This window comes from Parasteatoda tepidariorum, chromosome 1 (assembly GCF_043381705.1).
Source record: "Parasteatoda tepidariorum isolate YZ-2023 chromosome 1, CAS_Ptep_4.0, whole genome shotgun sequence".
NCBI classification, from domain to species: domain Eukaryota; kingdom Metazoa; phylum Arthropoda; class Arachnida; order Araneae; family Theridiidae; genus Parasteatoda; species Parasteatoda tepidariorum.
The window spans coordinates 86,200,917-86,223,795 of NC_092204.1; the positions used below are offsets into that span (position 1 = coordinate 86,200,917).

The 22,879-nt window shown below is 27.9% G+C and overlaps 1 protein-coding gene across 1 annotated transcript; it reads left to right on the top strand.

Annotated features, from left to right (window-relative positions):
* Window positions 1-1,533: 1,533 nt before the first annotated feature.
* LOC107445624 (transcription factor SOX-9) lies at window positions 1,534-20,613 on the top strand. Its single transcript, XM_016060055.4, has 4 exons — window positions 1,534-2,035; window positions 13,413-13,589; window positions 14,380-14,519; window positions 17,108-20,613. The coding sequence occupies exons 1-4, from the start codon at window positions 1,752-1,754 to the stop codon at window positions 17,350-17,352; spliced, it is 846 nt and encodes a 281-aa protein (XP_015915541.1). The 5' UTR covers window positions 1,534-1,751; the 3' UTR covers window positions 17,353-20,613.
* Window positions 20,614-22,879: the final 2,266 nt, after the last annotated feature.

A 22,879-nucleotide genomic window follows, 5' to 3' on the forward strand; every position in this document is an offset into this window, starting at 1 on the left:
TATTCATAATAAATTTAGACAGTATCTAACTACTATTAGAGAATTCTGTGCACCTAAATCTGAGGGTATTCAAGCTTAAATGAAGAAGTGAGTTGTTTATTTCCTCTTCTTTCTGTGCTTACTCCGTTAATTTTTCTTTCGATTCAAAATGCATTTTATTGGGTTTATAAATTTTGCTTATATTGGGTTCATTGCAATTTTATAAAGTTTTGACCGTTGTTTTGTTGAAACTTTCCAATGTTTTATTGAAAAATCATTATGTTTTGGCCGCTATTCCTGCTACCACGGTGTTCCGCACAAACAGGAATGGCGCCAAACATAAGTCACCGATTTTGCTAAGGGGCACCCTAAAGTATATTTTTACCGGTAGGTGTTATAGTCAGGTGTCATAAAAGAATATCTTAATCAAGTAAAATTATTAAACGAACCCTCATATTCAATCACCATAATCCAATCAGGCTAATTCACAACTTAGAGATTGCTATCTTGGGTTGCATTTTGTGCCAGTAACATCCTATTCATTCAGACATTTGATAAACATCAAATTGTTGTCCATCTTCTTACATGAATTCTAAAGATTCCTTGCCCCTTCTTCACGATAATTTCAAAAAGAATAACACAAATCTTCAAAAAAAAATCTTATACTTGTTTTAGTTACTCAACGTTAAATTATAGTAAAACGCTCTATAAAAGAAGATTGATTCAATCAACAATCTGGCACCGAATATTTATTTGGAACGATTGAAAAACAAATGAACAATGCGTCTTATACATTGTTACACTGCTGAACAATTAAGCAAAAATGTATTTTTTAAATTATTAAAATTAATCAAATAGTTTGCTTTGTTGAAAATAAGCTAACAGTCAAAATTATGACTATATATAAGTTCTCATTATTGAGAAAATAGAGTTTAGGGACTTTTAGGTGAGCGTTAGGGCATTCTATATGACCAGTTATAGTTTAATGAATAAATCGTAGTCAAATAAATACACTTTAAAATTAATATTTCTTTAATTGTAATGTCATTTACATTTTTATCTCTGCATACAATATTAGTGCTATTTAGGTAATTATTAATCATATTTATTGAGTAAAAGGTTATTAATTATGGCTGTACTAGTTACTGGACCAAATTTTCATAAAATGGGACTAGATGCTTGGCTATGGTTGGGTGAAGTGTGCGCCTTACGATTTTTGTTTCAGGCTCGACAAAAATAAAATTGAATTTTTTTAGCTTATTTAAAAAAACAGAGTTTAATTTTTTTTTCTTCTGAGACACAGTTTCCGAGTCACATTCAATAAATGACAAATAGCGAAAAATAAATTATTAATTAAATTAAATTAAAAAATAAATCTCTTTAATTTGAAAAGTGAATAAAACGCCATGCATTCAATAAGATTCTGTCGTAAAAACTACGCTATGCATAAAAAAACGACAAGCACTCAGAAAATAAAAAGAGAAAAACATTAAATTAAGAAAAAAAATCCACATGTCTCTCAAGTGCACAAAAATGGGGGGAGGGGGGAGATACATACACAGAAGATCAACATTCAACAACCAAACAAATCACACTTCTCCGGGTTGAAAAGATGTGAGGGGGGGATCCATCCCACCAACCACCGAGAGGAACTCTACTCCTCCTAGTATCAGTGTAATAAATCGAGAGGAAGGAGAAGAAATCTCATCATTTTACTCTTTCTACTCCTTTACAATCGGTACTCATACATCCTCCTCTTCTTTTCATTGGGAATGGATCCGTTGATGAATCCAGAAGAGCCGGACGATTCCGGAACGTATCCGGCGTCCATTCGGGCAGCTGTTAGTCGGGTGCTACGGGGTTATGACTGGAGTGTCGTACCGGCCCCGGTAAAAAGTGGTTCAAATGGAGTCGGAGGTGACCGGAGGAAACCGTATGTGAAGAGACCTATGAATGCTTTTATGGTTTGGGCTCAGGCAGCAAGACGGAAGTTAGCGGATCAGTATCCTCATCTCCATAACGCAGAGCTCAGCAAGACACTTGGAAAACTTTGGAGGTAAGAAATTTTTTTTTTTTAAGGCTACAGTGGACCTTTATATTGCCAAAAATTGATAAAAATTTCGGTTTTTTTTTTGTGGACATATTTAGACACTTGTTTCATTGCTTTTTCAACTGAATTTTTTTTTTTTTTAAATTTCGTCATTTTTTGAGAAGTTATAGGGTAGTTTCGTTTTCACATTATGAAGCCACGCCCCTTTTCTTACACAAAAAGCTGTTTTTCTCAAAATTGAAATTTTGTTATGTTTCACGTATTCAAAATGTTCCAGTCGACTTTGTTTTCATCCTATTGAGATGAAATTTTTTTCTAGTTATTTATATGTATATTAGATTAAGTTTATGCATTTGTTTCTGTTTTATAACAAGTAATAAAAGAGTTATCGGGTTTCATGTACCTAACGACCTTTATTTTGAAACAAAAATCTACATAAAATTTGTTTTTTGGTCATAAATTTAAAATAAATTTAGGAAAATTCCTATATAATGCATAAAGCTTTTAACATTTATCTCTAAAAAAAGAATATTAAAAAAAAATAAATAAAAATTTTAATTTAAGCCGCTGGGAGCATTTTAAAATTGATGAAATTTTTTTTAAGAAATTTTAAATTTCTCAAAAATGGTCCAAATATTTTTTACAAAAATTTTTGCAAGGGCATATCTTGATAGAATACATAAGTTATAAAAAAAGTTTTAGTGTAGCATAAAAACTAAAAAAAATTTTTTTGAACGTCCACTGTAGCCTTAAAGGTTTACTGCACTTCCATACCAAAACACGGGAATGGTTAGCGGACTGTGACTAGCCACAGATTTTGCAATAGTGAATTTTTAACATATAACTTTTACTTACTATTGTTTCCAGATAGATAATTTTCATTTCTCTGAAATTTCAACTAGATTATCAAACAATACACGGAAGTTTCTTACTGCCTATAGGGAAATCGTTGCTTTTTTCATCAATAATACTTTTAAAAAACACTCTTCTAAGCAATTTTATAATGCGGCTTATCATTATACCAACATGAGCTCTTCATATAAATTAGATTGAAGCACTGGTCCCAAAATACAGGTCTAATTTCCTTCATCCATTTTCAGAAATTTTATGGAAGATACCTCCACTGAATAAAATTCAGGTATAAAGTATTGGTACTTTAGGTACTTCATCCATAAAATATTACATCGTAATTTTTTATTATTCAATTAAAGTGATTCATTGATTTTACTATATTACCTTAAAAATTACAGTGTATCAGATATTTTGTTCCACAACATGTTCCTATAATAATGTATTTTAAGGTAAAAAGTACCGGCACCGTAAGGGTCGGTACTTTTTACCGTAATTTGATGCTAAATTTTTTACAATGTAAAAAAAATTATTATAGTAATTTAAATTTTGCTTCAAATAAATAAATATAGTTTTATAGTTAAAAACATTTCAGTTTTCGTGTAAATTAAAAGGGTGTAAGCTTTTAGTTTTTATTGTAAGAAGTAACTGATACGATCCAATAATTTTAGATTCATTAATTTTAGACAGTATGAACCAATTGCATCATTTAATAGTTATAATGTTAAAATGATATGACAGCAATAAAATAAGAATAAAATAAAAAGTTGTAAGTCATTACACTTTTTTTTTAAAAAGTAATTTTCTTTCATTTTCTCGTTAAAAAATTCTTTTAAAATATTTTTAGTTTTTCAGTTTCTAAAAAATACCGACTTGGTACAAAATATAAGAAAACAGTAAATTTCGAGAACGCTAAGAAGAAAAGGAGTATCTGTAATAAATGGAAATGGAAAGCGAAAGATTTTAAAACAGACTTAGGATTTGCAAAGAATTGAAATAAGTTGAGTTTGAATAAAGAATAAAAAAGATAAAGCCTATTTTGAAATCAAATATCCTAATGCTTAGTGTTTTAGATAAAAGTCATTATTTAATTATCATAATAGTGCCAATCATTATTCATTAACTCATACATTTTTTTATCTAAAGTGATCACTTTAATGGATAGTTTGATAAATTATTGCCAGCACCTATCATTTACTTAAAAGTTATGCCTAATTTTTTACGAATTCATCAATCTTAGTTTGATCGTATCATCATGTATAAAAATACTGTAATAGTTGATCCATCCTTAGACATGAAGATGACAGGTCAATTTTTTACCACTATATACGAAAATTATATCAAAACTAACAAGTTTCTAAAAAACTGTCTATTTAATAATAAATAAAGCAACTCAAAAGATATGCAAATTCCTTGAGAATTAAATGCAACTCTACAACTTTAAAAATATGGAATTTATTTAATTATTTATTAAGGCTAAGTACAAAAAGTATTTCAGTACAAAGAATATTTTGTCGCCGTAAAAAGCTTAGAATATTTTCGTTTACATGATTAAACCTGTTTAAACTGAATAGATAAGAGGCCTTATTCAAACCATGAAAGTGCTTTTAATAAAAATATTTCATATTAACTTCAAACTAAACTTGTTTCAATACCGAAATATAATGTTTTATATCTTTTAAAGCATTTATATATTTTTTTTTTCATTTTTCCTTCTAAAAGACAAACTTTTTATTGAAAAATACTCCATATTTTAAGAAATAAATGTTTTTTTTCTCTGTCCCCCTTTTTTAATTGCTTAACCATGAACTTTTTTATGAAGGACTCGCCCAGTTTCTGAATTCGCATCTCTCCATTTTGGATAATCTTCATCTGAGAAACATGTGCTATGTGTACCAGTAAAAAGTTTAAAGTTACTTTTACTGTATTTACTCATTCATGGTCTAGCCTAGCTTTACTTCTTAAATATAATTGAGAACACGTTTTGCGAGACCTTAAGTATAATTTAAAACGTCCAGCTAATCTGAGCTATTTGTTTTTGTTACAAGGAGAAGTGAAGATAAATAAGTATGCTTGCATATACTTTTATTTACATTTTAGAACACTGATAAAAAAAAATAATAGTCTAAACTACCTGTGTATGGTAAATTTTACCGTGTTTCTGGCTTTATGCAACGCCAAAAAACACGGAAATTTTTACCGAACCTATTTGGTAATCATTTTTAGTAAAATTAACAATAAAATACAGTTTTATTAACATGCTATTTAGTGGTAAAAGTGGTAAGATTTGTTAATTTTATCATGATACCTTCCTTAGAGTATGGCATAAAAACCATATATTCGGTTAAATTTCAAATTTTGTATTTTTCTTTCAAGTTTTGTATTTTTACTAAATATATGGAATACTACATATACTGAATACTATATATACTGAATATTTTAGTTTTATTACCAGAAATTTCATTCTCTTACAAGTACGGTAAACTAACCTGAATTTTTTTCACTGTGTGATATTTTTCTGAAAATAATTCAATGAAATGAAAACATGTATCAAACTTTTTAAGTTATTAGTGTGATTTATGTTTTAAACTGAGTTTATGTAATTTGCGTCAATTGTGTAATTATAGTAAAGTTACTGACTAGCACATTAACTCAATTTAGTATTCAATTTAAATTGTGAATAATAAAATTAATATTAATTATAATAAATTTAGAAAAGAATTTATTATGAAAACGTAATAATTTTTAAAAAAAACTATAGATTGCCTATCATTTTTAAAATAATTTTAGTTAAATTCCATATGAATTACAAAAATACAGCGTATTTGTATGGATGTAAGTTGACTAAAATAAGACATTTTAAAATGAAATATACGAATTTTAAACTCAGAGAATTTGTTCAAGAACAATTTAAGTAGAGATTCACAAATAACTATTTAAAGATAAATAAAATTTAAAAAATTACAATAGGTTAATATAGTTTTTTCAGCATTATTTACTCCGCAATAGCTGGCTTATGTCTCAATTGTGTCCCTGTTCTTGCACTAAACGAAACAGCTATGTTGTACACATTAAATAAAGAAAAATTGGAAAATATGGACCTGTTTTTGGATTTGCACATTCTCAAGATACAGTTAGTTTTGACTCTAGAGAAATTTCATAAGAAAATTTGTTACTATTTAATAAATAATCCCAACATACTGAAGCTGTAATATATTACTTCATTAAAAAACTTCATTCGCTTCAAAAATATACAAATTGGAAGGAACAGTCAACATATTTCAAACGTTCGAAATAATCTCCCATTTTTAAGTTTAGCCAGACGTGTGAATGAGAAGAAACTAAAGTTATAAAGTGATTGAAAATATAAAACGTTAAGTTGCCAAAAAAAAATGGAAAAATAAAGGTGAGAACAAGACAAGAAAAACTACAGTAACCAAGCGATAAAAAAAAGACAAAAAACAGAACAAGAAAAAAAAAGTGTGGCTTTCGTTTAGTGTTGAAAAGCATTGTCACTATATTGCAATTCAAAGTTATTTTAACTGCTTTAATAAAATTTTACATGCCTGTGTTAATATTCAAATATTTTGCGTGATTATAATTAAAGATATTATCTTAATTTAACATAAATATTAGCAATATCGGTGAAAGGCCAGGTAGATAATAAATCATTAATTTTGAATATTATTAAGTAATTTTGATTTGTTTTTATTATATTTATACCTTGACCTGATAACTAGTGATGTCAAATATCGTTTCTATCAGTTGTTTATGCATTTTGTCAGTAATATTTTAATATTCTTTGCTTGAGAAACTTAAAAATGCAAACAATTATAAAATTTCATAATGTGACAACACTATTGAATCTCTCAGCAATAAAACCTTTAAATTTATGAGTATTTGAAAATTGTTTAACTTAAACAAATTAACGATAATTTTGAAAAGGTTTGAATAGACTTCAATCACGTTTATACATAAAAACAGCATGTTTTAACCTTTTTCACAATATCAAAGTCTCGTCTGTTAAAAAAATTCTTATTAATTGCTATCACATTTCTAATATGCTATAAAATAAAGACCAACGAAAAAGTTATCAGTAAGATTTGCTCAACCTGATTAAGGTATAAAATATTTTCTAGAATGCTAGTAGCACCCCAAACCATTAAATTTTCTGACATGCCATTTCTATTTGAAATAAATTTGGCCTTCATTTGTAAATTCCTTCTGCCATAGGTCAGAATTGTTAAAATCATCAATATTAGCCAATACACCAAATAATTATGATATACTTTTATTGAAATTGCTGCTAAACAAAAGTAAAAGGACAATTACTTTTTTAATAAATTGCATTTATTATTGTAAAGCTTGATTCTTGATTGATTGCGTTCATGGTCAAATCATTTTAAGCTCTTTGTAACAATTTGTGTACTGCAATTTTCGTTTTTCTTTCTCACTGCTTTGCACGCCAATGCTCCCTTCTTGAGAAAATTACGACACCAGTTTTTACATAATATTATGGAATATTTGAACAACTAAAATTTGATATAGAGGTACTGGAATGCTTTATTATTACACAGAATTTTTTATTATTCAAATCACATTCTTCAAAATTCTATCTTGAAAGGTAATATACTCGTTAATTTAATATAAACAAATTTGTTTATTATTGTAATTTTTATTTGGTGAGAAGTTTTAAAATCTTTTTTTTCATACGTCATTTCGAATACTTAAACCTAGCGTCCCCATATATAAAGTCATTAGGTGCAGGGACTCAAGTGAAAAACAAGGTAGCTAACTAGGAAAATTAAAATTTTGCAAAATTTACTCTATAAAAAACAAACAAAGTTAAAATTGTGACACTGCATTCAATATTTTTCTCTCTTTAATTATACAATGTTAATTAGAATGAGTACTATACATATATAACACTATATACGTATAATGATTTGTGTACAAAATATTTAAGAGTTACTATCTTCGGTACTAAATAATAATTCAAGAGCACCTTTAGTTTGAGAAATTGGCTCGTTTTTACTGGCTTGAATTCAAAACTATAACCGGACACTATAAACCATGGGGTCGCATTGTTAATCTTGGAGATTGTAAAAAACATAGAAAGTTCTTTCATACTATGGAACATTTCGTATCAGTTTTTCAAATTTTCAAAATAATTTTTGCTTTTTTTTACAGAAATCTTTAAAAAAGTACTTAAATTATAAAACCTGGGAATATTAACAAGAAAAAATAACCTCGATGCAACATACATATTTAAAATGAGGCAAAGAAAACATTTAAATTTGTTACATCATTTCTAAAATATGACATTTCACAAAATATTGCTTTAAACTGATGCAAAGAAAGTGTGTTGACATAGCTTATAAACAATCTGGATAAATTTAATACTCGTCAAAACTTTAAGATACACAGTAAAAAATTCTGGATTAAATTACGGTAAAAAGCACCGGCACTTAGGTTGCCGGTACTTTTTAGTGTAAAATTCATTTTTAGAAAAACATGTTACGGACCAAAAAAATTTGATATGCCGTAATTTTTATAGTTGTAATTACCGTAAAATCATAGAATAACTCTAATTAAATAAATATTACAGTAAAAATTATGATATAATAATTTACTGTAAAAATAGATTTTACGGTAAAATGTATTTTACGGATGATGCCTCCACAGAGCAGGTACTTTATACCATAATTTGATACAGAATTTTTTACAGTGTAACAAATAGATTTTGCTTCTAAAAACATTAAAATAAAAAAAGAAGAGGTTTTTTTTCTTATGTTTGAACCTTTGAACGAGGCGTATTCCATGGTTATCTGAACTTCCATCGTTGCATCTAAGATGTTGACATAAGTGGATATGTATGTATATATACGCTGTGAAAATTGTTACATCTTTTTTTCTCATAATATTTAGATAATTTGCGTTAAACATGATTTTATCTAAATTATACACCGAAAATTCTTTTTCTCTAGTCCTCGTATGAATTTTTTTTATTCTGAAACAAAAAAGCAGTTTTCTAATGACCACCAATGTTTTTTTTTTTTTTCTAACTTAAATGACCACTAAGATTCACCAATGTTTTCTTCTTAATTAGAAGAATTTTGTTCTCATTTTCACTGATTTTATTTGAGAATTTTTAGTTTAAATTTTAGTGTAGTTATTTTTTGCATGTTACGCCATCTCGAGAACATTTTAAGCGAATTAAAAGAAATAGCACACAATTACAAAATTCGTTTATCCAAAGATAATTACATGCAAAAAAATTTAAGTATTTATTATTTTTTATCATTTTATTTATTAATAAGCGAAACATTTTGAATTGTAAGGTATACAGTTTTTGCAATTATTTAAAGAGAATCGAATCCTGAGAAATTGAAATTTAAACATACGACTTTTTTGTGCGTATAATTTAGCACATAGCTTTATTTTCTTGATTATTTTATTTTCACTTATTATTTCATTTTATTAAATGCATTTATTTAAAAAGGATGCTAAATCTTATATTTTTACTGTGTGAAAATACATCATGCATATAAAATTAACTAAGCGTAACACAAGAAGTAATCATACTTTAAGAGTTAATTTTAATGAACTAAACAAAAATATTGTTATAGTGTGTTCTCTATTTGAAACGTTTATGAAACTGAATTTTTACATATTTACCAGGTTTTTAAACAATCCATAAAAAAAGCTATTACTTTTATTGTTTTCAAGAATATTATATTTAGGAGAATCTTTGTTATAATTATTTTTCACTATTTTAATGAATCATTTTGAGAAGAAAAAAAACTTAAAAAGCTTTTGAAAGCACTCTAGTCATTTTGAATCAATTGTAAACAAACTAATAGCGGTAAAGGATCACCTTTTAAAAATCAAATTAAAATATCAATCTTAATATTTTAGCGAATACTATATTAACAAATAATGTCACCTTATGCAAAGTATGCAAAATGTGCTCTACTTGAACGTTTTTCTATACAAATAATTTAAATGACACTAAAATATCCTTTTTAATCGTAAATTTTTTTGAAGTCATATTACAACACTGTTTTAGAACAAATATCAAAATATTTTGAAGTTTGAAAGCGTTTATATGTGACTGCCCTGATTTTTACAAAAATGACACCTGATTAAAAACAACAATTCAACAAATATTCTTAAAACTAATTTAGTATAAAAATATATTAAAATTTAAAGTTTTGACAACTTACGCACTTTTTTTGTTAAATATGTTTTCTATGTGTGTCCTATTTTATAAAAGGATAACAGTTTAATTTGCAAAGAAAAAAATAATATTTTCTGCAAACAATTCCAATAACAATTCCATTTTTTAATCATTTTCAACTTTTATTTTTAAAACGATTCTATGAAATAGCACGTTTTGGAATTGTTTTCTGATTTTTTTTATTTTAAGCAATTATTTTAGAACAATTAACAAATTTAAAAATTATTTTATTTCTATTTTACAGGGTAGATGACGACATTTTTAAGCTAACAACTTGTACTACGAACAATAATTTGCGAATAGTGAAAAATTTTGAAAACTGAATAGATTAATAGAATAATAAAAAAAATTTAGTTCTTCTGTTCTTACTGTAAAATAAAAACTTATAAGAAAAATTTATAAAACATTCCAATTGTTCCCATCAACAAGTTCTAACCACGTTCATTCTTTTACTCAAAGCTCTATTTTAAAATTAACATTTCTTATTAAATATTCCTTACTATGTGAAATACTGCATAAGATTTTGGTTTCAAAATGGTAAATCAAGTGGGAAAACAAGAGATATTCCATAAAATAAGAACGCGTGAGTATAATAATCTATAATAACAGGATAATTAATCTAAATAATAATACGATTTGCTAACTAAATCTACACTAAAGGGTTTTACTAGACTCAAAGAAAAACATATCCATCTTTGAACTGTAATGTGAGTACCATATTACAATGTGAGAATTTGCTAACAATCTAAATATTAAATTGAATCACTTTTCCGTTAAAGTTGAGCCGTAATATCATATAATCAAGTTTAATCAGTGCGAGAATATTAAACAAGGTAACCTATAAAGGTTGAAGCCCAATTAAACGATATTGAAGTTCAACGAGAGTACTAATTTCGAATTCTGCATTTAATCAAAAAAACGTCGGTTATTTTTTAAATAATAATAATAATTTTTAATTTTCTAAGAGTCTTTGGCTTCTCGTCGCCCACCGCTGTCGCCATCGGCACAAGATTGAGTCAGGAGCCATATGTTGGGAATACTGGACATATTCGAACATTAACGCATAAGATCTCAAACCTTATTCCCGTTTATGTTTCATCCTTCAGAGTAGATTTTTACTTCAATTACTTTTACAGTGAAGGAAAAGAATGAATTTTTCTAAGAAATAGATAACTTTAATAAGATGTTACATTGAATCATATTTCTACTCAATCTGCCCCTTAGTATTATGTAATCAAATGTAAGAGGGATTATATTGCATAACAATATACACCGTAAAAATTACGGTAAAAAAAAAAAAAAAATCCGTTACTTTTAATTAACCTTAAAATATATTTTTACCGGAGATTTTGTTGTTACGGAACAAAAAATCTTATAAACCTTAATTCTTATTGTAATAATTACCGGAAAACCACTGAATTACTCTAATTAAATAAACATTACTGTAAAAATTACACTATAATAGTTTATGGTAAAAATGGATTTTACAGATGATGTACTCAAAATTCTGGTACCGTAGTTTGATCCGGTATTTTTTACCGTGTAGGCAGCTTATAAATGCTGTAGCACATTTGAACAATTTTATTGCATAATACGAACCCCAATTTCTAACAGTGAACGTGTTTAATTTTTTAAAAAAAATAGCCAATTTTGTAGAAAAAATAAAAATTTCTAAAAACTTTGACTTCTCTCCTCGAAGGAATATAAAAACCCAAGTTTGAGTTGGAAACCATATGATGGGAACCCTAAAAATAATGCGGAACATCTCAATCTTCATTCCTCATTTGTATGTCATCCCTAGATGATTATACCATACTTACTTCTACGGTGAAAAAAAAACAATTGATTTTCCTAGGAGATAGTTTTATCACCTATTTCGTTAATCGATGACAGCTGGGTGGATATTAATCTTTTATCGACGATCCCATCCTCGACTAGAATGATTTAAGAGGTCAGAACCTATACCTAATATCTGATAGAAGATAAAAAAGAACCGATTTTTCACATAGTGCATGGACACACCCGGATAAAAATTCTTTAGTGTGAACACCCTCTTATCTTAAATTCTCACTTAGCATTGTTTAAATTCTTTCAACAATGTCAGTTACACAATTTAAGTGAAACTTTAATTAGCATTTAGTTTTGCAATTTCAATTAGTTTTGCAATTTTAAATTAAGAATAAATTAACTCTTCACTGTTATTGTTAATTTTTAGTATTCTACTAAGTTCAATCTTAATATGGTACTAATAAACAAACAAAAGAAATATCAAATAGCTTTCTAATTTTTTTTATGAATTTGTAAAAATAAAAATTAATCTAAGTTATAAATGAATTAATATTTCCATGAACTGGAAAAATCAACTAAAGAATGTAAAAAAACATCAGGAAACTGCTTACGTGACATTTTTATCATTTAAAACCATTTCATTTAAAGACTTAGCAGAAAATTAGTGTTTCTTTTTGCTTACAAATGACCATAACATGTTCTAACAGATAAGAGGTTTTCAAAATATCACTTTACTTGTTATTTTGTTACGTTTTCCTAGTAATATGTATGTTAGATATCAATGTCATAGAACAAACAATTCAATTTGCTGCAGTTTGATAAATTAAGTGTAAATAATTAACATATACGTAAATAATTAACATTTCTACGTTCTTCAAATAATATTGTGAGATAGAAGTTAATGTTATGGAACAAACAATTCATTTCGTTATAGTCCACCAGATAAAGTGTAAATAATTGACATGTTTTTCTAAGTTCTCGAATTAATGTCATAGAACAAGGAACTCAATCCGTTATAACTCAACATATGGAATGTACATGGAACAAACAATTCATTCTGTTACAATCCAACGTATAAAGTGTACATAATTCACAGGTTCTACTAAGTTCTTCAAGAAATATTGGGTGACTGAAATTAAAGCTATAGAACAAGTAACTCAATCAGTTATAATCCAACATATGAAATATAAATAGTTCACATGTTCTGCTATGTATATCGATAAATATTTTGTGATAGTAATTTTTGCCCTAGAACAAACAATTCAATTCTGTACATATAAGAAGCTGTCAGATATATATGTCAGATGTATATTTTCTGAAACCAATAAACTAAGTAGAAACAAAGTTTACTTAATTCATAGGAATTCAATTAGCATTATTAACATATAACTTTGATTTCCTCAAAATCTTATTAATGAACTTGATTAAACTTAGCTCAGGACGTCTCATATTTAACATGTTATGTTTCTGATTACGATTAAATGTGTTTTTTTTTCCTTCTTTAAGATTGCTCAATGAAGATGACAAACGACCATTTGTAGAAGAGGCAGAAAGATTGAGAATTATTCACAAACGGGAACATCCTGATTACAAATACCAACCAAGAAGGAAGAAATCATCCAAATCTGGGAACGAAAAACCACAGCAGCCTGCTGGACAGGCAAACACTGCCATAGTGTTTAGGTAACTAAAAATATTTTAATCGTTGAAAAATTTAGCTGCATTTGCAAAATCTTTTCTTAAAGGGAACAGCACTATGAAATTTTCAAATTCTCTGGTAGTAAAATATTTCATTCTTCTTGGTAGGGTTCAAAATTACAATGTTACGGATATGAAAATTTGTAGCCGTAAGCTCAGAGTTGCGTCGGCTGTTTAACGATGGTTGTAAAATAAAAACCAATTCTCTGAGTTCCTAAAAATATATAAAAATTGAGAATAAGAGAATTATTCATAGAAATTTATGTTTTTCATCTGCCTGAAAAATTCTCGTTTAATTTTCGATTTTTAAAAAAAAGTTTAATGATATTTTTAATTGTTAACCTTTTTCTCCGTTTTAAAATCCAGATAATTCCTTACGGCAAGATAGTTCATGAAGTTTGAAATTATAGTTTTGCTTTGAATTTAAAGCACTTTATATGCTGCTCTTTTTTTCGATTGACGAAACAAATTGACGAAATTATCAAACCCATAGTCCTTAGTTAATACATCTCCGAAGACATATATATATATGTATTAAAAAAATATCTATTTTTTTTCTTTGAAAAATTTAGAACCTTGTGTGTTTAGTTTTTTTCCGAACTTACTACCGGTGACCGGTTAAAAATCCGATTTTTCACACATTCTTCAAAGAGAAAGTAAAGTAGTGCATAGCAAAAAAACTTCAGAACAAATTTGCATAGCTAAATGTAATAATTGATAGATTATTATTTTTATTTATGCATATAGTTAATTGCATTGTTGCATACTTTGATAGGTCATTAAAGTATAGTGATTCTTCTGATTCCAATTCTATGAAAATGGAAAATATCTCAGGAGCTCCATCAAGCCCACCAACCCCTCCCTGTAGTCCACCCCTGGAGGAACTGACTACGCTAAACAGGAGGCTGAAACTAGGTATGTATTTATGTTAAAAATTTTGTTTTCTTGTTTTTTAAAACTTCAAAGGGTAAAAAAAAAGAAGTAATCAATTTATATTATAAACGTGTCTATTCTAAGCAATTAAAAAATGCAGCTATGAATTACTCCCAAAAACAGGCTCTTAAAAATATTCTTACGCTACAGCACGAAAAAAAAAATCTTTTATTTTGTTCTAAAGTAATTTACGAATTTGGCATATAATATTATACAATTACAATTTGATTTTAATATAGGTACGTAGAGCCATAACTTTGATATTTGCTCAATAAATTTAGTATCTTACACATTCGGCAATGTAAACTTTATTTTGATTATTTTTACGCTACCGATATCACTGAAAACACGTGACGCAATATAAACATAAATTTTGAATTAATAATGAACTTTATAATTGGGTACTTACAGCTCGAGAAGAGAAGTATAATCATATTTAAATCAGATTTAATTGGATACCTGTAAGCGACGTCACGCGCGTGTGTGTCGAACCTGATTGGCTTCTGACTCGTATTCGAAATCACGGTAGTCAAAATTTCTCACAATCAAGCGATTTTCTCCTGTATTTATCCCTTGCGTAATTAAATAACCAATTGTTACAGAGCCGACAGCAGTACGATACTTATATTAGCATGCTTGGTACCAATTATAAAAAGAATCAGTTACTAGAATACCCGCAGTTTTAATTACCAAAATTAATTAAGCATCATTTTCTTCAATAAGAGTATGGCGCATTTTCCCCTAAGCTAATCGGTACATTTTCTTTCATTAACTTTGCTTTCTAGTACGTAATTTTTTTTAATTTCCATTAACGTTAATTTTAAATTAGTTAATTTTACAAAAACACGTTTTGAAATTACAGCAAAAAAACACGTGGTTTCGGAATACTTTAGGAATACTAATTTAGTGACGTAACCACGTTAATTATTTATCGTGTAAAAAATATTTAAACATTAAAGAACATGCAATAATCTAAACAGAGTTGTCTACAGTTTAAATAGCAATAACGGCTAATGCTTAAGTAATACGAATAATTGGGTATACTATAGCCTACGTCACAGATCGTGTTATTCCTACTAAATTTAACTAGTAACATTTTCTGCTAACCTGATTTCTAGTAACAAGTAAAAGCATCAAATGAAGTGTCTTGTTTATAAGTCGCTACTCGCCAGGTTGGAATTGTATTAGTCTAGTTCCTTTGGAAATAATTTATATTGTTGTTTTACCGAAGTTTATGAATTAAGTAAACATATTTAAAACTCAGTTTATTAATTAAACTAAAAGGTAAATGTTATTCCTAGTAAGTGGAAGTAGTTGTGCTTTTTTCATATTATACCCAATTCATTCTTCAAGATCTCCCTTGAACTGACAAATTGAAATTTTGAAACTATCTTTGAATCGGGGAGCACAAATGCTTCAAGCTGTTATAGGAAATTAAAGACAGCATTTCGAAACAGGGATAAACAAAAATACTGAATAAACGCAAATAAAAAGAAAAGTTGAATTAAAAAAAATAAACAAATAGTTAAACACGAATTTTTTATAATTCATTGACCTTAAGAAACAGATATTGAATTACAACTTTTAACTATCGTATAAGATAATATTTCGAAAACGAATATCCTATTTCAGCAAATAAGTGCAAAGGTATTAATTTGTATATTTTCCTCAGATGGGTGATAATTATTTAAAACTGTATCGGAAATACGATAACAGATTTATCTGATAGGCAACTCATCAAGTTAGATATTTTCCTAACAAGTCAACTTCCCCAACAAATATGCGACTATGAATATCGAATAGTTTAAGAGCTACAAACAGTCAAGAAGTTCACGATATAGCGAATATGATAAATTTCTAATTTGAATTTTTTTTTAACTCATTACATAAAATAAACCACAGGTGAAAGTAAACTTAATTTTTTCAAAATTAAAACTGTGCTTGAATTATCATTTCTTTGAAATTTAGGTAAAATATTCAAAGGGGTGCCCCTCTAATTTTGAAAGTTTTTTATGTTCTTGTAGAAAACAAGATAAATGACTTAAAATTGAGAAATCAGGGTTGAAATATTGGGTGATTTTAAATTCAGTTAAAACTCCAAATTACAGTGCACCCTATTCTACACTCTAAGTGAAATCATTCATTAGTGCCTAAGATATCATGTCTAATGTCAATGTCTAATTTCGTAATGTCTTTTTAGCGTTTAGTCTGCATACAATTCAACTCTTGCACATGCTTACGTTACATACTTATGTTGTATATTTACGCTTATATAACATTTTATATTTATAATTAATTACGTTTATTTTTAAGATATCGATATTCTTAATTAGCATTTTTTATTTACTTTTTCTTCCGCAATTCTTTTTTTTTTCTTAAATAATTTAGTAATAGTTAGTATACATTATATATAGCAAATAATTTAGTATATATAGCAACAACTGACAATAGAAGGGAAAAACTGTAAAGGTTATTTTAATATAATGCTAGAACATTTTAATTTATACATTTGCATCTTAAAGAATCTATCTTTTAGACATTAAGTTTTTAAGTATACCTATTTTTTCTAGATGGAAATGCTTTTGAACAACAACCGATAGATTTCAGCTACGTAGATGTTGGTCAGCTGACCAGAGAAGCCATGGACAATTTGGATGAATCTGAACTTGACCAATACCTCCCACCAGTCAACCTTAGACAATACACCGGACTAGTCCCACCTTTAATTGATGACTTTTTGGGCCCCTATCCTGTAAATACAGCATCATACGTTGGCGGTGGTAGCCTCATGGACGAACAGTGGACATGCTTCTAAGACTTTTTCATTACTCAAAATTTCGCCAAAAATCTATCATCCATACAGAACATATCAAAATATGTTTAGAACGTGAAATTCAGATATCACGAAGAAAACAATGAACAAAAATTATAACAATGAAATAAAAAAATAACTTATTTTTCAATAGCCAGATTTTATATAAATGTTTATTTTTTAAGGAAAAGAAGTTGCATTTTTAAAGCTGAGTCAAAGAAAACTAATAATATAGGCAGCTAAATATTAAAACAAAATTTTTAAAAAAAGTAATTATTTGTTAGATAATTTAGTTAATAAAAGCGGTTTTTACCAATTCAAGTTGGAGGATGTTATAGATTCAGGTTACATACACCGCAAAAGCAACATTTTTCTGTTTCTAAAACGCAACGTTTTACTTAATTCTCAGCATTCTGTCTATTGCAATGTCAGACTTTATAATGGTAAATGATAAGGTTAAATAAAATTTGATTTCTGTTTTAATATAGAATTAACTAAAACTGACTAAATTACTTTTCGATTACTTAAGTATCTTCAATTTTCGAGTTTTTCATTAAATTTTAAAATTTATGTTTTGAAGAAAAAATATATTTTACAAACAAACTTTATAGTAAATTCCATCAAATTTAGAACACAACATTCAGATAAATTTACAATTTCCTCGCTTCTAAGCTTATTATATTACTGCTATCATCGACTGTTGCAATTATCATTAAGAGTAGTAGTTTTGTAGATGACTTTACAAGACAGATCTATTTTCTATTTGCAATTTATATTCCACTTCCTTTTCTAATTTTAATCGGAATTCTCTGTCTTTCTTTTCTTGTTTTAATTTTAAATCTACTTTATTTAAATTTGGCGTAATCCTTTCGCCTAATAAGACTTATGAGGTTTGTCTTTTTTATTTTTTAAGAAACAAAAACAAATATCCAAAAACGATTATGCAACACTATATCAAAACGAAACTCAAAATAAGCGATATCAATTATTTTTCCATAAACCCCAACTTACAATAAAATATCTCATTATATTTCCCTAATTCATACTAAGTAAATTAGTATGTTTACTATCTTATTTTTTTTAACAGTCAAATAAACAATAATACTTTAATTATAGTAAATCGAAAATACATACAAACAAATTTAAATGAAATCGTAGATGTAATCGTAATGTATCTTTTAATTAGTTAAGTTTAAACTTTACCAATTACTATTTAATCATCCTATTAATAGAAAAGGGATCTGGTCAAATTAAACTTACTATGAGCAGGTTTTTAGTTATTTTCTTTTATTTAACATGCAACAGAATAATACACATACGTAACAACAGGACACTGTTGTATTTGTTGTAGTTCATTTACGTCGCACTAGAGCTGCACAATGGGCTATTGGCGACGTAACAACATAGCACAAAACGCAACTAACTTTTCTAATCTCTAACACAACACAATCAAATGTTTAAAATAGATCTGGCACGTAGCGCCATCTATAAAACTACCACTCTCCGTATGATAATTGCAACCCCCAAAAGATTGAAAATACACATGAAAATACAAGTACAATAATAGGTGCTGATTATTTAGGGCAGCAAAAATCTGATGCAAGATTTGATCATTTTATATGGTTAAATTGTTTCTCTTTTTTTTCAAACTTGCACCATTATTAGACGTGTTTTCTTTTTGTTATGTCTAAATGACAGTTCTGAATTAAACTCAATTTTCACCAGTAGAGATACTCGAGTTACTGCTATCTCTTAAGAGGACACTGTATACAACGGGAGAAACTTTTCGTGGAAAATTCTGTTCTCTATCAGTATTTTAAAATTTAAAGTTAAGAGAAAAGTGAGTTCAATGTAAATCTTAAGTAAACCACGAAATTTTAAATACTGGAAAATTATTTTGAAAGTATCAAAATGCAAACAAATTATTGCAGGATAACTTTCTCATTGTGTAAGTCAAGTTATCCTGCCATAATCTGTTAGTATCTAAGTTTAACCTGAACTTCTATACTTTAAATTACTTATGTATCCGGGAGCAGAAATCCTCCAGCACGGCAGCAGGTGCTTGAAGATTATCAGAGTACCCGAAGATAAATTTAAATCTCAGAATTTAAAAAAAAAATATCACAGCACTTGAAGATAATTTCTCATCTCAGATTCAAAAAAAAAAAACCTAGAAATTACAAAAAGGTATTATTTGTTTCAAGTCCTTTTACAAAACTTGTTTACCAATCTGCAGAGATACAAACAAACGAGATTTTTAAATTTTTCAAATCATTGACAGGAATTTCGAAACATAAAAAATTTAGTTGACAAGGAAAAAATTTAAAAATCAAATCTTAATTGGTGGAAACTTCAGTTGCTTGTTTTTAGACTGTATAGGAACTTAATCTACTTTTTAACTTTCATTTATTCCATTAATGTAAAAGCGTACAAACATTTTATTTAAAATAGGTTTTTCAACGACATTTTTTTGTGTACAACTTTTTTCTGCCTTATTTTGCTCTACACAGGCTTGATTAAGCCTAATGTTTACGATAATAGTCTCCAATTATGTTTTGGCATACAAATTTAAAATCATGAAGATTGCACTGCAGATTGGCTTGATAAATTCTGCTACTGGGCTTAAGAGATTAAAAAGAATTTGCCATGAAGCATCTCTCCAGTGGTTTAGCGTCCTCTTAATTTTTTCAGACGATTTTTTTTTTAAAAGAACTTTTTAGTTGATAAATAAAAATAATTAATCATAACTACTAATGGATAACTAATATCCGTTAAGATCTGCAAGCAACATGACATATGTAATGAATAGTCTGTGAATGATTTATGTCCCATGCTTAAAAGAATCTAGATTTTAAAGGTGGTGGGAAGAGAAAAAAAAAGAACTTAACGAGACAGTTTTTTCTTCTCACATTTGAATCATGGATTGAATCCTTGGTGTGTGCCAAACAATCTACGCAATTTTTTCCAGAGATTATCAAGTGGTGTCTTATATCACGTGACAATTCGAGACAGCTGTGCTGTGGGAATGTTTGTTACGATGTAGAAGAACACTGTTGCAGTGCGGTAGAATGAAAAGAGAGGTTATTTTGATATCTATTTTGTTTACACGTTTTTTTTATACCCTGTTTACAAAGTGTAGCAAATATTTTGTATATGTATTGTTTACAAAGTGTAGCAAATATTTTGTACATGCACTGTTTTATTGTCGTTTTGTTTCTTAAAGCCTGGAGCTATTTTGGAACAATAAAATTTGTATAAAATGAATTTCGTTTCTGTGTCGCTGATTTTAAAAATAACACTGGGCAACAGATTTTCAAATAGTTCCTGCTTCTCAGATGAATATATCAATCAATTCCTATTGAATTCAATGTGCTGAACACGGGGGGAAAAAACCCCAGATCAATTGGGGTTTTTTTCATAATGGTTACTTATTGTTGGGAGACGTGTATATATGTGCATATACACAGCAAAAAATTCTGGATCATATTATGGTTAAAAGTATTGGCAACCTGAGTGCAGCATTCATAAAATCTATTTTACCGTAAAATATTTTTTACCGTAAAATTTATACCTTAATTTTTCCAGTAATATTTAATTACAGTGATTCAATGTTTGTACAGTAAATATTACTGTAAAAATTAAGGTATATCAGTTTTTTTTTGTTCCATAAAATTTTACAATAAAGAGTACCGCCACTCGGGGGTCAGTACTTTTTACCGTAATTTGATCCGAAATTTTTTACACAGTATTCATTATTTAATACATCCTAGGAATACCTTTACCCGATTTGAACTTCCTACGCAAAATTTCAGAGTTCGTGCTTCCGAAATCAATCTAAACTATTCCTGTTCTAATTCAATATGTTAAACAAAAACAAAAAACCCACATAAATTAAGTTTTTTCTTCTTTTTTCATAATGCATTGTTTAGAAACGTGTATATTCTTAATGCGTATACTATAAAATATATTTTACGAATACGTTAATTTGTTTAGGACACATTCAAACTTCTGATTTTCCCCCCTTTACTTCAAATGGACAGGCGAGTATTTCTATGAACGTCTAACATCAGTTAACCCTTTGGTATAAATGAGATCAAAATTAACAAAAAAAAAATATGTTTTGGTATTTTTTAGGTATAAAAAACAGTTTAATAGTTACTAAAAAATCTGCTCGATTATCGGAATTATATTTGTACTTAGTTATATAATATCCGAAAAAAGTTTATCAATAATTGAGTTAGAATATAATTTTTAACACAATCGCGAAGGCAAGGAAACTCCTAGATCAACTATTGGGAGAAATATGCTTTCGTGGTGAAGGAAATATAATATACTTGCATTTGCATTACAAGGGGAGAAAAACCACGGAAACCTTCTACGGCTAGACTAACGGCAAGGAAACTCAAACCCATGATCCGTCTACTACTAATGATATTTTACGTCACCACTGTGGTTGGTGAAGGTTTAACTTAATACCGATTCACTTACTCAATTTATTTAACGTTTTTCATAGAATTTTTAATTATTTTCTCGCAATTTGCAACTAGGCACTTACGCAGCTTCATCAATTTAGGATTGTCATTGTAATAAATTTATTTCAAACTCGCAATTCTCTCTCTTCTTTCAGTGTGAAGTCAATATTAAATTTAATCCCCAAAAAAATATCATTTTAATATTTTGCATTTTATACTTAATAATTGGCTGTGAAACAATTATGTAATATTTTTTAAAAATAATGTTGAATTATTATATGTCCAAGGCTATCAGATTTCCCCTTTTCAACAGTTTTTATTATTTTTCTTGCTTTTACGATTAAGTTTGAAACAGTTACTAAATTTTGGTAAATTCAATTTTCACTCACTAAATTCTGATAAGTGTCGCTAGAGTAATTTTTGTACTTCAAGCTTAGTCTTTGCACACTTAGCTAAACTTAAGAGTTTTACAATCAATTTCTTATTATTATTTTAATATTATTATTATTTGCAGAAAAAAATCACCGATCTTCAAAAAATACCTTTTTTTGTCACTCTTACAGTGATACACTTTTTAACGATGTTTTTTTTGTGAACTTTTTACATAATTGTAAAACTTTTTCATAACTATTTGCGTTTCTAAACTAAATAGATACAAAACCTTCAACTAACAGCTAACATCCAACAGTATAATGGTAATATTTTCTCTTTCTACTTATACTAAAATTACTAATATACTAAATACTAAAATTACTGATAAAATTACTAAATACTAAAATTACTGATAACAATTATTTTGTCAATTTTTGCACAGTTTTCGACACAGCTGAAACTATAAAATATGCAGCGTAATATTTTTTGATGATACCTTTGATATACAACAACTTGATACCTTTTTTTACAAGATCATCGAAATTTATCTCAAAATTTCCTTTTCTCAATATACTTTTTACAGTATTTTGTAAACCCAGCGTGATGTAAGCACTTCCTTTACAGCATGTAGCAAACACCTCCGTCAAAATAAAGGAAAACAAATAGAATATCATTGCATTATATAA

What these genes read in the sequence shown, in the direction of transcription:
- LOC107445624 (XM_016060055.4), top strand. Translation starts at nt 1,752, where the DNA reads ATGGATCCGTTGATGAATCCAGAAGAGCCGGACGATTCCGGAACGTAT. An exon ending in ACACTTGGAAAACTTTGGAG is followed by an intron (nt 2,036 to 13,412) that starts GTAAGAAATTTT and finishes TCCTTCTTTAAG; the next exon opens with ATTGCTCAATGAAGATGACA. An exon ending in AAACAGGAGGCTGAAACTAG is followed by an intron (nt 14,520 to 17,107) that starts GTATGTATTTAT and finishes TATTTTTTCTAG; the next exon opens with ATGGAAATGCTTTTGAACAA.